Source organism: Pelophylax lessonae (assembly GCF_965119305.1).
Source record: "Pelophylax lessonae genome assembly, chromosome: 2".
NCBI lineage: Eukaryota > Metazoa > Chordata > Amphibia > Anura > Ranidae > Pelophylax > Pelophylax lessonae.
The window spans coordinates 596,608,628-596,624,487 of record NC_138769.1 but is presented as its reverse complement, the minus strand read 5'-3'; the positions used below and the strand labels follow the sequence as shown (position 1 = coordinate 596,624,487).

General features: G+C 41.5%; 1 protein-coding gene across 2 annotated transcripts in view; it reads right to left on the bottom strand.

Moving 5' to 3' along the window:
• Positions 1-374: 374 nt before the first annotated feature.
• The window catches only part of ZNF385A (zinc finger protein 385A), a 349,073-nt gene continuing 333,587 nt past the window's right edge, over positions 375-15,860 (bottom strand). For both annotated transcript variants that reach the window (XM_082244588.1, XM_082244589.1), the window contains 4 exons: positions 7,865-8,143; positions 5,993-6,171; positions 3,281-3,376; positions 375-1,802 (listed from right to left, as the gene is read on the bottom strand). In XM_082244588.1, coding sequence (XP_082100714.1) covers positions 1,575-1,802; positions 3,281-3,376; positions 5,993-6,171; positions 7,865-8,143 — 782 coding nt within the window. In that variant the 3' untranslated portion in view covers positions 375-1,574. The remainder of the gene's footprint in view (positions 1,803-3,280; positions 3,377-5,992; positions 6,172-7,864; positions 8,144-15,860) is intronic.

Genomic DNA, 15,860 nt, shown 5'->3' with positions numbered 1-15,860 from the left:
TCTGTGTTTTATTGAACTGGATTTTCCAACATAGCTGAGGTTTCTGTGATTGTGCCACTGCACTTGGTATCCCATGATCCTTAGAAAGAAACTCCACAAAGTGCAAATCAAGGGATCAGAAAGAGCAAAATATAGCATGTCAGTTACACCTACCATGCCAATCTGCAGCTTGGAATTTCTACATAAACCTATATGGGTCTGGCATACCATATGGGAAGATAGTAGACAGGGATCTGCCTACACAGAAACCATCGCTTTGATTGCAAGTTACATAATGTATCACTGGTCATATACCGTAATATATATATATATATATATATATATATATATATATATATATATATATATATATATATATATATATAAAATATATATATATATATATCTATTGTAGGTTACTACTCTCTATTGCCATTCTGTGACGGTTTTCATGTTTCATTTTCATGATTATGTTAGGTGGCCTATTGTGGCTTTGCAGAAACAAGTGATATATTATATAGATATTAATTGCACTAGCTACAGTACTTATACAGTACTTCTCCACGGTTGGAGGGCACATTAAAACAAACTATAAAAATCTACAGTCTATAGTAGGTTTATGCAAGCCATGACTCTCCAGTTGCTGTTATTGCACAATTACCGGCATGTCCTGCTAATAATTGGCTGAAAGGGCATGCTGAGAGCTGCTGGAGCACCACAAGCCACCTGCTTCCGGTCTGGTGAGTTTGTACCACAGAGCATGTCTAAGTGGGACAAAACATATCTATGGCTAAATGGTTCAGTGTTGACACCCTGTGGTCCAAGTAGGAACTGCATAGGAAGTTTTCACTACTATTGTACATTTAAAGTATACACAAGTCCTCATTTTTTCCCAGTCGTTAAACAGTCCTGAACAAGACATTTTTGTTTGTAGCGCAGTGATTACAATATGTATAAGAAGGTTTAGTAACTGTAAATCAAAAACATATGCTGTTTCCCTGAAGTTATTGTTTTTTTTTTTTCCTAAAAAAAAGCAATTTTTGTCCAGAACAGAAACAAATAAAAACATCATATGAGCCAAGGTTGGGGCAGAGAATGCTATAGAGCAGAAGAGCCAATCAGAAAATGCTGACTTTCATCCTCCTCGATGTGAAAGAGGTGGCCTATTTAAACAGCAGCACAAACACCCCTCCAGCACTCGGGAACTAGTCTCTATCCAGCATGTCTTCTGGTTATTTCATAGTCACAGTCTATTGAGCCATTTAACCCAATAAGAATCGAAAATGCCAGAAGGTTATCCATTGCTTGAAGCAAACCCTGAGACAATGTTCTCTTTCCACTGGCCAAAGTGTCCATCATTTGGGCCTTAGCTTGACCTATCAGGACCTTCAGAAATCCAAACATGGCTCTTTTGCTGCTTGTGTCCTGGGAAAAGTAGGGTTTATGGGTTGCCAGAGTATTCCAGTTACTATATATTTCCTAGGGTAGAGTTTGGAATGAGCTGGAGGCAGCTGGTCAAGTCCTGGCCTGGTTGTCTAGGTGCAGGTTCAGGTTCCAGTGGATTAGTGAGACAACGTGATAGGAGAGGAACCTCCTCAGTAAGGGGAGAAAAGTATAGTGCCGTGTGCAGTTCTGATGGGCCCTGGAGCTGGTCGAAGCATGTGGTGTGTCAGGGGTGGAGCTTGAAGAAGAGGAGGAGTTGCAGTTGGACGTAAACTTAGTGGAGAAGACACAGCAGCTGCTGCCATTGCCATTGCAAGTGGATTGGGAAAAAGCCCTGCTGAAAGGGTTTTTGAAAGGTCCTTCGGAAACACCAGACTTGCCTATCAAAAAAATGAGAGCAAATATTAGTGTAAGGAAAACATCCACATGAGGCAGAAAGTTCTCACTAAGGAGAGTTCAGATCTAACAAAAAAAAAAAAATGATGCTCTTCACCAGTTAGTAAAATATACCGGTGAACAACATAATTCAACATAACCTCCATTGTAATCTTCAAAGTATATTTCAGACATGCTATGCCTTTTGGGGGTGTTACATTTTTTTTTTTTTTTTTTTAATGCAAGCAGTGAAGATTACTTGTTATTAGTCTCTTTCAGTCCCTGAATGGAGAGTTCCAGATTAGGGGAGTGTTGCAGTGTGAAATACGTGCTAATAATGGGGGGGGGGGGTGACTGAAGAGCAGAGTGACAAAGTGATGAGCCCGCCAGGCTGCTGCTTTTCCTTTCACTGTTAAGTGACAGGGTAAGGAAGAAACCTGCAAGTGAAAGTGAAACTGCAGCTGCAGAAGAAAAATAATGTCCCCTGCCCTGAAAAGCCAGATTGTGCAGTGTGACAAATATGTATAAATATGGGGACTGGGACAAAAACACAAATTGTTTCAGCAAGTAAAACAGATCTCATACATGTATGTCGTCTGTGTATTAAGCTTTCTGCCCGGAGCTCAGATTTAGGCAAAATTAATTCTTAGATACAAATTCAAATGACTTGACAATTCATATAAAATACCAGTTGGATATACAGTATGACAAATTATATATATATATATTTATCTCTCTCTCTCTATATATATATATATATATATATATATATACTGTATGTGACAGAAGTGCCTTGCTTATACTAATTTTAGATGTTTTTAAAACTTTTCTGGGTATTGAAGTTTTGAATATAACACACAAATCTTTTTTAAAAACAACGTTTATTTTGTAGAATGATGCCTAGATTTTACTTACATGGCATATATTGAGTATATTATATAATATATGCAGGTAGCACTTTTCTTTCTCTTACTTGTTTGCTTTCTTGGTAAACGTTTAAATGATTTAGTCACATCTACATCCCTATAGAATTACAGATTCTTTGGACAGTACACAATCAAGAAGCTGACAAGTAGATATTTTTCAGAAGCTGAATGTAGCACCTGCTGCTGTGCTATGCGATTGTCAGCCATTTCTATCTGCCTGCACTCACAACAAACATCTCCACTGGAGAAATGGAGTGTAAGTGGTTAGCGTGTGCTTTCCAAGCAATAAAATGCATTTCATCACTATGTTTAATGTAATAACCCTTTATGAAGATCTTTTTAAGCTTTCACGATGGGCCTCAAATGCTCCTAAATGATTTTTATCTGCTAACCAAAAGCAACAAAGGGCTATAGGTGACAAAGTTCTTAATTTGCAGGCTGCTGGTCTATTTGAGGCCATGTTAAGTAGGGTACAGCATTGGGGTTGAATTAGGATGATGGGGGTGACTTCCTCAACAGGGTACCAGAATGTTAAAACAAGTCTCCAGGATACCAACCGTAAGTTCCTGAAGGGTTTGCTGTTTCTTGTGCCGACTCAGTAGCGGGTTGGGTTTCCCTGACACTCCATCACGATGTCTGCGGCTTGAGATGTGCTGATACAGAAACACAAACGTATTATGGGGTTTATATATGCATCCTGCACAAATAGTAACCTTGTATTTAACCTGCTGAAACCCGCAAACTAGGACAAATTGGCTGCAGGTTTGTCACATCCATTCTTTCTGTAATTCTCTAGTTTTACATGGCTAGTTAGATATAGGATATAGGATTTATTGAGCCTGCAAAGGATCAGGCAATTTATAAGCCATTTTCTGTACATCAGACTGATCTGTAATCAAAAACTGGCAATTCATCTGGTCTCAGAATCAATGTATATCTCTACTTACAGTCATGTTCTAGTGTTCCTTGGCCAAATACTAAATAAAACATATGAATAAGGGTTGTTGTTATCTCCTTCTGGAAAGCAGGGATCCTTTAGAGGATAATTCTCATAACACTGGAAACTATCCAGTGTTGTAAATAACACTATCAATGGATTTAATCAAAAGAGATAAAGAGCCGTGAGATGTTTTTAGGAAAACATCTGTATGTACTGTAAGTATTTGTTTTAAATATATACAGTATATATATATATATATATATATATATATATACACACACACACATACACACATACAGTATATACACACACACATTATATATATATATATATATATATATATATATATATATATATATATATATACATATATATATATATATGCATGTGTGTGTATATATGTGTGTATGTGTGTATATATATATATATATATATATATATATATATATATATAAATAAATACATACACACAGACACAATATTGTCAAAAGTATTGGGACAACTGCCTTTACACACAGATGAATTTTAATGCCATTCTAGCCTTAGTCTGTAGGATTCAATATTGAGTTGACCCACCCTTTGCAGCTATAAAAGCTTCAACTCTTCTGGGAAGGCTGTTCACAAGGTTTAGGACCTTGCTTTATAGACCTTGCTTCGTGCACTGGTGTGCAGTCATCTTGGAACAGGAAGGGGCCATCCCCAAACTGTTCCCACAAAATTGGAAGCAAGAAATTGTCCAAATTGTCTTGGTATGCTGACACCTTAAGAGCTTCCTTCACTGGAACTAAGGGGCCAAGCCCAACCCCTGAAAAACAACCCCACACCATAATCCCCCCCCCCCCTCCACTAAATGATTTGGACCGGTGCTCAAAGCAAGGTCCATAAAGACATGGATGAGCGAGTTCGGGGTGGAGGAACTTGACTGGCCTGCACAGCGTCCTGACCTCAACCCAATAAAACACCTTTGGAATGAATTAGAGTGGAGAATGCATCATCATCCAACATCAGTGACTGACAAATGTTCTTCTAGAAGAATGGTCAAACAGTCCTATATGTAAGGAATATACTTGGTATATGCCCCGCGCCTGGTGTTCAGAGATAAATAAATAAATATGTGAATAATAAATTGTTTTTGTGAGTGATTACAAAATGGTGTGTTTCGAGCAGCTGCTATAGAAATATGGTAATGTGTTGCAGGTAAGTAATCTAAAATGGCACTTGCTAAAATTAATTACAATAAATATTAATAAAAGATTAAAAAATTCATACATAAAATTGCATAAAATTATCATCACCTTATGCAATTTTATGTATGAATTTTTTAATATTTTATTAATATTTATTGTAAACAGCCCTATAGACACACTCTTAAACCTTGTGGGCAGCCTTCCCAGAAGAGTTGACGCTGTTTTAGCTGTAAAGGGTGGGCCAACTCAATATTTAACCCTACAGACTAAGACTGGGATGCAATTAAAATTCATGTGCGTGTAAAGGCAGGCATCCCAATACTTTTGACAATATAATGTATATATATATATATATATATATATATATATATATATATACACACACATACATATATACTATAACTTACTTAGTCAGTTAGCGCAATATGCTGTAATGCATATGTGTGGCACACACTGCACATTTGCATCCATTGGCATATTTCTATATTAACAGCCCACTCACTGTACACTTTCAGACTCTAGTAATGATCGGGAGAGGGTGGGCCGCTTTGACAGCCAATCACAGTGGTCATGTATTTCCAAAGACCCTAATAAAGGGACTGGGGGGGAAGATATTAAGTTGCCTTATTAAAAAAGAAAGCTATTTTCTCTAACGGATCCAAAGAAAAAAAATCAGTGATTTGAGTTTTAACTAAAAGTTGAAATTAGGATTGCATTGAGGTTGTGCGCTCTATACGCTGATGGTCGTTATTGGAGGTACTGTTTTGCGCTTTAGAACCTTAGGGTGGGAACCACCTGAGTGGTGATGTTCTGAAAAGTGTTGTTATCCTTCTCATCCTATACAGCCATACAGCATAGTAGAAGTGGGTTTGTCACAGAATAATAAAACACTGCCGTGCAGTACAATTTATTTAACATTCTATAAGAAATAACCATTGCAAACCGATACTTTTATTTTAAATTAAATATTTTGTAAAGCACATTTTTGTAATTCCAAGATTCTTTGGGGTTTACTAATAGCCAAAGAGATTAGCCTGGTTGAATGGTTTTGCCCAAGTCCCCAATTTTCTTCATAGTGAATTGAGAGAAAGTCATCAAAGCATAAAGGAATACAGAAACAATAATAAATGCAGACTGTATACCTGCTTAAGCTGGCCTTCTGAAGTGACTCTGACATTACAGATCTCACAGTGAAAAGTCCTCTCTTGGTTGTTGGAATCCACCGTTCCTGTTAACCCGCTGTTTAACCCTCCAAGTCGAGGATAGGCCTTTATTGGGCCCAAACCACTTCGCGCTTCAAGGATAGTTTTGTGCTTAGTGCCTTTATAAAAAAAAAACATTGCCAAAATGAGATTATGTCAAGCTTCTGTGCAAGCTAGAAATCTGCTGGAGGTCAGATGACAGATAAATAACTGTTTATACCAGTTGATGTCAGTCAATGGCTTAGAAACTGAATGTGACTCTCAGCTACTTATTATGTTAATCACTGCAGGTGACTGTCTGGAATTACAAGTGATGTATACTTTTCCAATGTCTAAAGCCGATCACATAGTATCTAATATCATGTTTTTAAAATATTGCTATTTTTATATTTAATTTTCTCTAGGTCTCGTTCACACAGGTGGGTGGAAGGCAATATTAATAACAGGTGGTTGAGTTGCAGTATTACCACCCCTGACTGCCTGCCTAAATAAAACAAGCATCCACTCAGGGCTGCACATATGCAAAGCATTGCAGCAAAGGTTTGCACTCGGCTCACAGCACTGCTACCAAATATGACCCACTGAAGTGAATGAGGCCATACTACAACTGTGAGCCAAACGCTTGTCTAGCAGTTGCGCGTTGTATTTACATATAAAATGCCCTTTCAGACGTCAGAAAAAAGAGCATTCAAGAGGCATTAGCTTTACCTTCTGTATGCCTGGCAGGCGCTGCTCTACCACCCTCTGAAAAACAGTTTGATACAGATCGCTTTTCCTAGGGGTGACAAGGCCTGCTGCCAGTGTGAATGAGCCCTTAGATAGCAGCCACATCCTAAGTAGAAAAACCTGTCTCCTGCAGCATGCTGCAGAGTGGGACCTTTGCCCTCTGTGAAAAAGCAGTGGTGTCTCTGCAACGGTCCAACACTCCCCCTGCTGGAGGCATGGGCTTTCATTTTTCAAAACTGATGTTACAGTATTTCTCTGAAATACCACTGTGGGTGGCAGTTAATATACACAAATATGAAATATACACAAATGAGTACAGACCGCCTTTGCTTTTCTATCTGAAAGTATGGATCATCCTTGCCTGGCTTTCTGAAAGTATGGATCTTCCTTGCATGGCTATCTGAAAATATGGATCTTTCTTGCCTGGCTTTCGTTTGGATCTTCCTTTCTTGGCTATCTGAAAGTATGGATCTTCTTTGCCTGGCTATCGTATGGATCTTCCTTGCATGGCTATCTGAAAGTATGGATCTTCCTTGCATGGCTATCTGAAAGTATGGATCTTCCTTGCATGGCTATCTGAAAGTATGGATCTTCCTTGCCTGGCTATCGTATGTATCTTCCATGAATGGCTTTCTGAAAGTATGGATTTTCCTTACATGGCTTTCTGAAAGTATGGATCTTCCTTGCATGGCTGCAATCTGTGGCGTCTTTGGTCATCTTGGTTTGCAGGCCCTGGGTGACGTAACTCAAACATATGCACACTGGAGTTTTTTCACCAAGGTATGTCCAGCTCAGTGTGCTAGCAAGAAGGTAAGAAGCTTTTTATGGCAGATGGGACATAGTATGCCTCTTCTACAATAAAAAGCCTTCCTGCTAACAAATTATTATTTTTTCAATGTAAAGTTTAATTTTAAATGAAAAAAAGTAGATCCTCACATTGCATAGCTGTTGGCCATACACGTTACATATGATTTTTCTATTTTTCTCTTTCCCATAGCAGATGTTCAGGAAGTATGTTATTAGTCCTTTCTATAAGTGCATTGAGCTGAGAAGGATAGTCATGGTTTATCACACTCCTGGCCTTACCTTTATTATGGGCCTCCAGTTGTGACATTGAGTTTACAGACACTTTGCAGAGGGCACAGTACAGTAATTTCTTTGCTCTGTCATCATCATTCTCTGTAGTTGATGTGCTTGTTCCATTGCTGGCAGGATCAGTAAAGGAAAGAGGTTTTGCTTCGCCTCTGATTCCCTCAGATGTGGATTCCGGGCATCCAGACACAGCAGCGACAGTAGTTTCATTTGTGATCATGGTCTCTGGACTCTCAGATGAGCACATGTCTGTGCTGTCACTTCCCTGATGATCTGAAAGAAAGAACATTCAACATGTTCATAAAGGGAATGTACATTTATTTATCATGTTAAGGACTACGAATTCAATTGCTTTCAATGTTTTTTGTTTGTGTTAGGTAAGCGGTTCTCAACCTGTGGGTTGCCTAAGACCATAGCAAAACACATATTTCTGATGGTCTTAGGCAAGACTGGCCTTTGGGGTGTGCAAGCTGTGCGGCCGCACAGGGTGCCATAGGCAACAGGGGCGCTGTGCAGCCATCACAGCTCGCAGTCAGTTACTCACAGGACTCACAGAGTCACAGCAGGCGCTGCCAGGCCAGTCCCCCTGCCCTGGGACTGGCTGAAGATCAATGCACCGTGGCACCAGCACCTGAAAAAAAAAATATGGCCCGGCCGGCCCAACAGGTACACTGCGCATGCGTTGCCAGCGCTCGGGAAAGCCTGTACAGGCTCGGCTATTCTCAGGCAGACGGCGCATGCGCGGTGACGTGTTGGCGCCGGGTGTTGGCGCCATTTTTTAAATGCAAGGCGCCTCACCAAATGGTAAGTGACACCCCTCCACAGCCCCTGCATCTCCTTAGGAGATGCAGTGCTGCGGGCATGGTACAGGAGTGTACCATGCCCGCAGCACTGCATCTCTTGTACTATGCCCGCAGCACTGCCTCTCCTGTACCATGCCAACAGCTCTGCATGTACCATGCCCACAGCCCTGCATCATGCCCACAGCCCTGCATCTTCTACACCATGCCCGCAGCCCCTTCATATCCTGCACCATGCCTGCAGCCCCTGTATCATGCCCACACCCATGCTACACAATGCTTCAAGACAAAATTGAATTTACTGTATTTGGAATTTGAAATATTTCATAATATATAATTACTTATTGTTTTTGTGATTAATCACTATGCTTTAATTATGTTCAATTTTTAACAATGAAAATACATCCTGCATATCAGATATTTACATTACGATTCATAACAGTAGCAAAATTACAGTTATGAAGTAGCAATGAAAATAATTTTATAGTTGGGGGTCACCACAACATGAGGAACTATATTCAAGTGTTGCGGCATTGGGAAGGTTGAGAACCACTGTGTTGGGTAAATAGAAAGTTTTGAATAAGAACAGCTTGGATTTATTATTTTTAGCCAGCAGGTGGAGCACTTGACACCTTTTCACATGCTTACAAGCCTACAAGAACTGCTTTACTGAAAAAAGTCTGCTCAAATTACATACAAGAATGAATCTGAGAAGTGACTTACATATTCCATTTTCCCCTGCTCAGCATCACTGCATATACAAATATATTCTTTGTAAAAGTATTTAAAAAGTAAAGCCATACAAAACACCTTCCTATATAAAAACTTAACATGACATGCACAAGTAACACAAAGCACAACTACAGCAACATTACAGGCAAATATATTATATTTGTAAAAATTTGTGAACTGCAAATTGCCAGGCTGCAAGCTCCATTTAATTACATTGAATATAAAGCAAGCTTAGGAATGATCTGCTGCTGTGCACATCAAAGTAAAATTGTGGCTAGGAAACAGAATTACATTTGACTCTTATTAAATAGCAGGCATCACCAGGTGTCAGCACGCCATCAAAGATATATTGCAGAGCACTCCCCTAGACTCCAGAAAACTGGGGCGTTCTGCTATGCAAATGATGGCCAGCTTCTGTAGTAGGTGGCTCTGGCCCACCCATCCGGTGCCTCACTAGTGGCACATTTCTGGAATGGGCAACCTCCCTAAAGAAAAGATAAGTGCAGGATATTGGCCAGAGACAACAGTTATAAAAGTTGGTGATTATTTGCACATAAGAGCTCTGCAGGGCATCAGGAGCACTTTGCAGGGACCTGGGAATGTCTGCAGTGTAATATGAGTGACAGAATGCTCACAGGTTCTGTTTAAAGCCCAAAGTTAAAGTGACACTAAACAACAGGGCTGTCATGAGGTGGGGACAACCCATACACACGTAGGGAGCACAGGCGTCCCGATCGGCCCGGCAGGTTGAGGAGAGGGCAGGGGTTGGAGGAGCCCCTGCCCTTGGTGCATTTTTATGGGGGCGCTGGGAGGCCCTGGGGAATGTTGGTGATCAAGCCCAGGGGGCCCAGGCCTAAAGCGTAAGGGGCTCCAAATTTTTTGATGGCTGCCTTGCTAAACAATATCCTTATTCTCCAAAAATAATCCATACACATCTACTTCTTATTAGGCCTGTAATCTATTTTCAATAAATAATTTCTGACTATGTTTTTCTTCCTCCTTGTAACATCTTCTTTGAGCTCCCAAACCTCTCCTATTGTCCCTCACTTCTGTTAGTTTGTAATCAGCAGTGCACATTAGTTGTGGTCATGTGCAATGCTCTATGCACACTACACATTCAATAGTGCATAGTTCCTAGTCCATTTCTACAGCGAGTAAGAGAGGGTGGCTATGCTCCTACAAACAATGAGACCATGGAGAACGAATGTAGCCACCCTCTAACAGAAAGGTTTCTTTATGAGTTAGGAATACATACTTGAGTAGAATTTTAGGCTGGGCTCACATATGTCCTGCTGGGGTTTGCAGTCCGGAGTCGGGTGCATTTCTGTTCACCGATTCAGGTGCAATTCAGATGCAAACCCAAAAACGCACAGGACCCCTGCAGTCCCAGACATGTGTGAACCTGCTCTATTAAAAGCCGGTCACATTCACTTGTTATGCAAACTGGATGCGGTTAAAAACGCATCCAATTCGAACATATGTGAACCCAGCCTTAGTGTCCCCTTAAGCTTTAGGTAAACACACAGCAGATAGGCTTTACATCTCAAAGATTTTTGAAGAAGGAACAAATGTTTTTTTAGGGCTCCTTCACACTAGCTTTCTTATCCAAAGAGCAACCCTTTATTGCCAGTAAAGGTAACATTTTCCTGTGTAGCACAGGTAGGTGCTATTGAGAAAGTATAGTTTTGAGCTCTGTCTGCTTACCAGAGAGCAGGATCTGTGAGTGAGGTCTACTCTTTGTGCTCAGGATGCAACTCGTTCTGTCTGGTGAGTGTTTCACACTGGTCCAATACAGAGGCATATTGGACATTGGGAGGTACCTGACAAATGGGTACACAGGCTTTTGATACAGCCCTGGTGATTTGGCAGAGGAAAAGTACATTATTGCATGCTGGGATACTGTAGAAAACCCAGGAGCACATGTCCTTGAGGTCTTTCGGCTAGATAGCAGGGTCCCAGAGGGAGGGGGTGGCTGCCTCCTCCTCTGTAGAGGTGCCATGCCGCCTCAGGGGGTCCTCCTGAGGGCCTGGAGAGTAGCAGTGAGGAACTGAACCCCGAGGTCCAGAGAAGCTGACTGAGAGGGAAGACACTGGAGGATCTGTCTTTGCCGTACAGTGAGTATAGAATCTCGTGTCAAGGGGCCTGACCTGAGGGGGGCCACCCCTGCTCCTAGGATAGTCAGTGGACAGGTGTCGGTTGAAAGGGGATGCTAGTGAGAGTGTCCTGAAGATAAATTACCATCCACCAAGTCGTCTTGTTAGGAAGTAAAGAGCAAGAGACTTAACCCTTTCTACACTTGTGGCAGTGTGGATTAAGCAGCCTAGCTGTTTCCAATTAACCTAGAGGGCCTGAAGATAGAAGTCTCCAACTAATACTGAATAGTTAAACTGTAGTATCCCACTATTCCCATTTCCTATAACAGTTCCAAACAAACACCAAAAACACCAACACCCCTAGATGGTTTATTTGTGTGACGAGCCATCAGGTGCAAGAAGGGATCCACAAACTATATCTCAAGGTAACAATGTGCTGGTAATCAGGGGAGCCCGTCAAGTCACTATTCAGCAGGCCCTGTGGGGACAGTGCTACAACCGGTAAAGCAGGAGAGTAAAATGATGAATGAGGCTGAGGAAGGAATCTCCCTGCAGGCTCGAATTTCATTATAGATTTTTGTAGCTGTGAGAAGCATTGGGACGGCCATTCATTTGCGTCATGCTATGTAGCTAGTCTTGTCAGAGAAATCCTGTTTATTATTGTTGCTATGTGACTAAATATTCTGTGTGCAAAATCTCTTGGCCGGGATGCAAGGTGTGTTTTTACTTTATGGCATAGATGCTGAGCTCTTGGCAGAGGCCTGGCCGACACTTGTGGATCAAATAAGCAAGGCACTGGAGAGAGGCCGAGCCAAAGAGCAAGTGTATGAGAGAACTCGGAATATACAGAAACACAGTTCATTGGGTGGCCATACATAGAAAAACCTCTCACAAAGGAAGACAGATGCTTAGATATTTGCCACAAGGCTCTGCTGCCATCCCCCCAATAGCCTGACTTACAGTATCTCACAAAAGTGAGTACACCCCTCCCATTTATGTAAATATTTTAATTATATCTTTTCATGTGACAATACTGAAGAAATTACACTTTGCTACAATGTAAACTAGTGAGTGTACAGCTTGATAACAATGTAAACTTGCTGTCCCCTCAAAAAACCCAACACACAGCTATTAATGTCTAAACCACTGGCAACAAAAATGAGTACATCCCCAAGTGAAAATGTCCAAATTGGGCCCAATACGCCATTTTTCCTCACCTGTGTCATGTGATTCATTAGTGTCACAAGGTCTCAGGTGTGAATGGGGAGCAGGTGTGGTAAATTTGGTGTTATCACTCTCACTCTCTCATACTGGTCACTGAAAGTTCAACATGGCACCTCATGGGAAATAACTCTCTGAGGATCTCAAAAAAAGAATTGTTGCTCTACATATAGATGGCCTAGGCTATAACAATATTGTCAAGACCCTGAAACTGAGCTGCAGCATGGTGGCCAAGACCATACAGCAGTTTAACAGGACAGGTTCCACTCAGAACAGGCCTCACTATGGTTGGCCAAAGAAGTTAAGTTCACATGCTCAGCGTCATATGCAGAGGTTGTCTTTGGGACGTATGAGTGCTGGAAGCATTGCTGAAGAGGTTGAAGGGATGGGGGAGTCACCCTGTCAGTGCTCAGCCCATACGCCACACACTGCATCAAATTGGTTTGCATGTGTGTCACCTCAGAAGGAAGCCTCTTCTAAAGATAATGCACAAGAAAGCCTACAAACAGTTTGCTGAAGACAAGCAGACTAAGGACATGGATTACTGGAACCATGTCCTGTGGTCTGATGAGACCAAGATAAACTTATTTGGTTCAGATGGTGTCAAGCGTGTGTGGCGGTAAACAGGTGAGGAGCAGTGTTGGGCATGTCCCTTAAAAAAAGTAATTAGTTATAGTTACTAGTTACTTCTCACAAAAAGTTACATCATAAAAAAAGTAACCAGTTACCAGGGAAAGTAACTATTGCGTTACCCCCCTCTTCTGAGGCAACACCATTTCATAACATCAGTTTTGATATACCGTAAATAATTTTAATTAAAATGATTATGACTTACTGGTACTTAAAATCCTTCAAAATCCTCATCATGTTCATCCTCTAACATCATAAGTTCAGCTACCGCTGGATGTGATACAGTCAGAACTGTGGCTTTGGCTACCGTACTTATAGAACGTCCCTATTTAAATATTTTAGCCTGCTGGATGTGCCCTAATATGTACTGTAGCTTCTGTTACATATAGAACCTCTCTAATATTAATATTTTAGCCCACTGGATGTGTATACAGTAAGCTTCAGCTACTTACAGAACATCTCTGTGCTGTAATACTGTATGTACCGCGCTGAGCCAATCACGGCAAGCGGTGTATTCTATTAATGCAAACAAAGCCTGCTCAGATTGGCAAAGGTTGTATAAGCCCGCCTCTATGACTCAGCCAATCCGAGCAGGCTTTGTATGCATTAATAGAATACACCACTTGCCGTGATTGTCTCAGTATGGTACATAGAGTATTACAGCACAGGGATGTTGTGTAAGTAGCCGAAGCTTACTGTATGCACATCCAGCTGGCTAAAATATTTAATTAATAGGGACGTTCTGTAACTAGCTGAATATTAAGGCCGCATTTTTATCGTCGGTAACGGTGTTACTACCGGGGAAACAGCAATTTGTTTGGCACACATTCCCTCACAGCCCTCACACCCCCCCCCCCCCAAAGCTTTGTCGCATCACACCTTTTCAAAAACGACTCGGCCTGGCTCTAGTACCCCTCCAAAGTGTAGGCAGCTTCTGTGTTTACAAGTAATAGTAGTGAACGGGGAGCAGAAGGAGAGATCGGAGGTGGGGGTACGGAGTTCCACCATGTTCTAGCTAAAAAAAAGCCCTTGGTGTGAAGGCCACATGATATAGCCTGGCGGACTGGATTCAACCTGTGGGCCTTATGTTTGACACATGTGGTGTAAAGTGTCCAGACCATTATTTCTTCCATTATAGTAATATAACCAAAATCTGTTAATGGCCTTCTGATTGCTGCCTAATAACAATAGCTTAGCAGCTGTATGAACATTCCTTACAGAGGTAACTGCAATTTATAATGAGCTGATAAAATAGTATGGTCTGTCAGAGCACACACCACGTGAGAAAAGGGAAAATTGAGGGCCTGATAAGTGGAACCATGTGGGTGAACGCAAGGCCAAGACACACTCTAAACCTTATTATCATTTACAAGTCATAAGCCAACATATTAATCCGTGTGCTAGAAAAAATAACAAGCGAACAGAACTGATCTATCCCAGTGCTGAGGGGAACGGGCCTGTCTCTGGCTCCACAAAAACATTCCATCCTCTGGTAAAAATAGCAACATCTCAAAAGCAAAAAAGAAACATTGCATTCAAAGCACTTTTATTGTGTGATGTATCTACTGCTATTTTTACCCAGGATTTCAGGCATTTGATATATAGATTCCCAGTGTGTGTTGGGACACAAAGGCTGATTCTGAATTCATATCACGCAGGGAGGCTTCAATGAGCCCTTTACAAGGGTGGATGCGAGAAATGAGAAGAGCGTGCTGTGACCTGAAAGGGATTCCAAGACCCGAGACTTGGCCAAAGCAAACACTGCGAGGTGCCTCTCCCTGAGCTCATCTCCTCCACTCTGACATTTATATAGGGCATGCACCCAGCTAATGGCTCTGCCATTCCTGCCTTATGTCACCTTGCATTCAATATGTCAGAAGTAAATGGCACAAGTAATCAGCCCAGTATTAATGCATAACTTCACCTCTAGTAAAAGTTTCCTGAAGAGACTAATATGCTCCTGGCTTGTGCAGAGATGGGAGGCTGACAAAACACTTTATTCATACCGGAAATCTCTCTATAAGCCAGTGGTCTTCAAACTGTGGCCCTTTGCTTGCCTTTATCTGGCCCATAATCCCTGCCACTGACACAAACAATGGGGCATTATTCCTGCTACTGACACCAACAATGGGGCATCATTCCTGCCACTGACACCAACAATGGGGCAAGATTCCTTCCACTGACACCAACAATGGGGCATTATTCCTGCTACTGACACCAACAATGGGGCAAGATTCCTTCCACTGACACCAACAATGGGGCATTATTCCTGCTACTGACACCAACAATGGGGCATTATTCCTGCCACTGACACCAACAATGGGGCATTATTCCTGCCACTGACACCAACAATGGGGCATTTTTCCTGCCACTGACACCAACAATGGGGCATTATTCCTGCCACTGATACCAACAATGGGGCATTATTCCTGCCACTGACACCAACAATGGGGCATTATTCCTGCCACTGACACCAACAATGGGGCATTATTCCTGCCACTGATACCAACAATG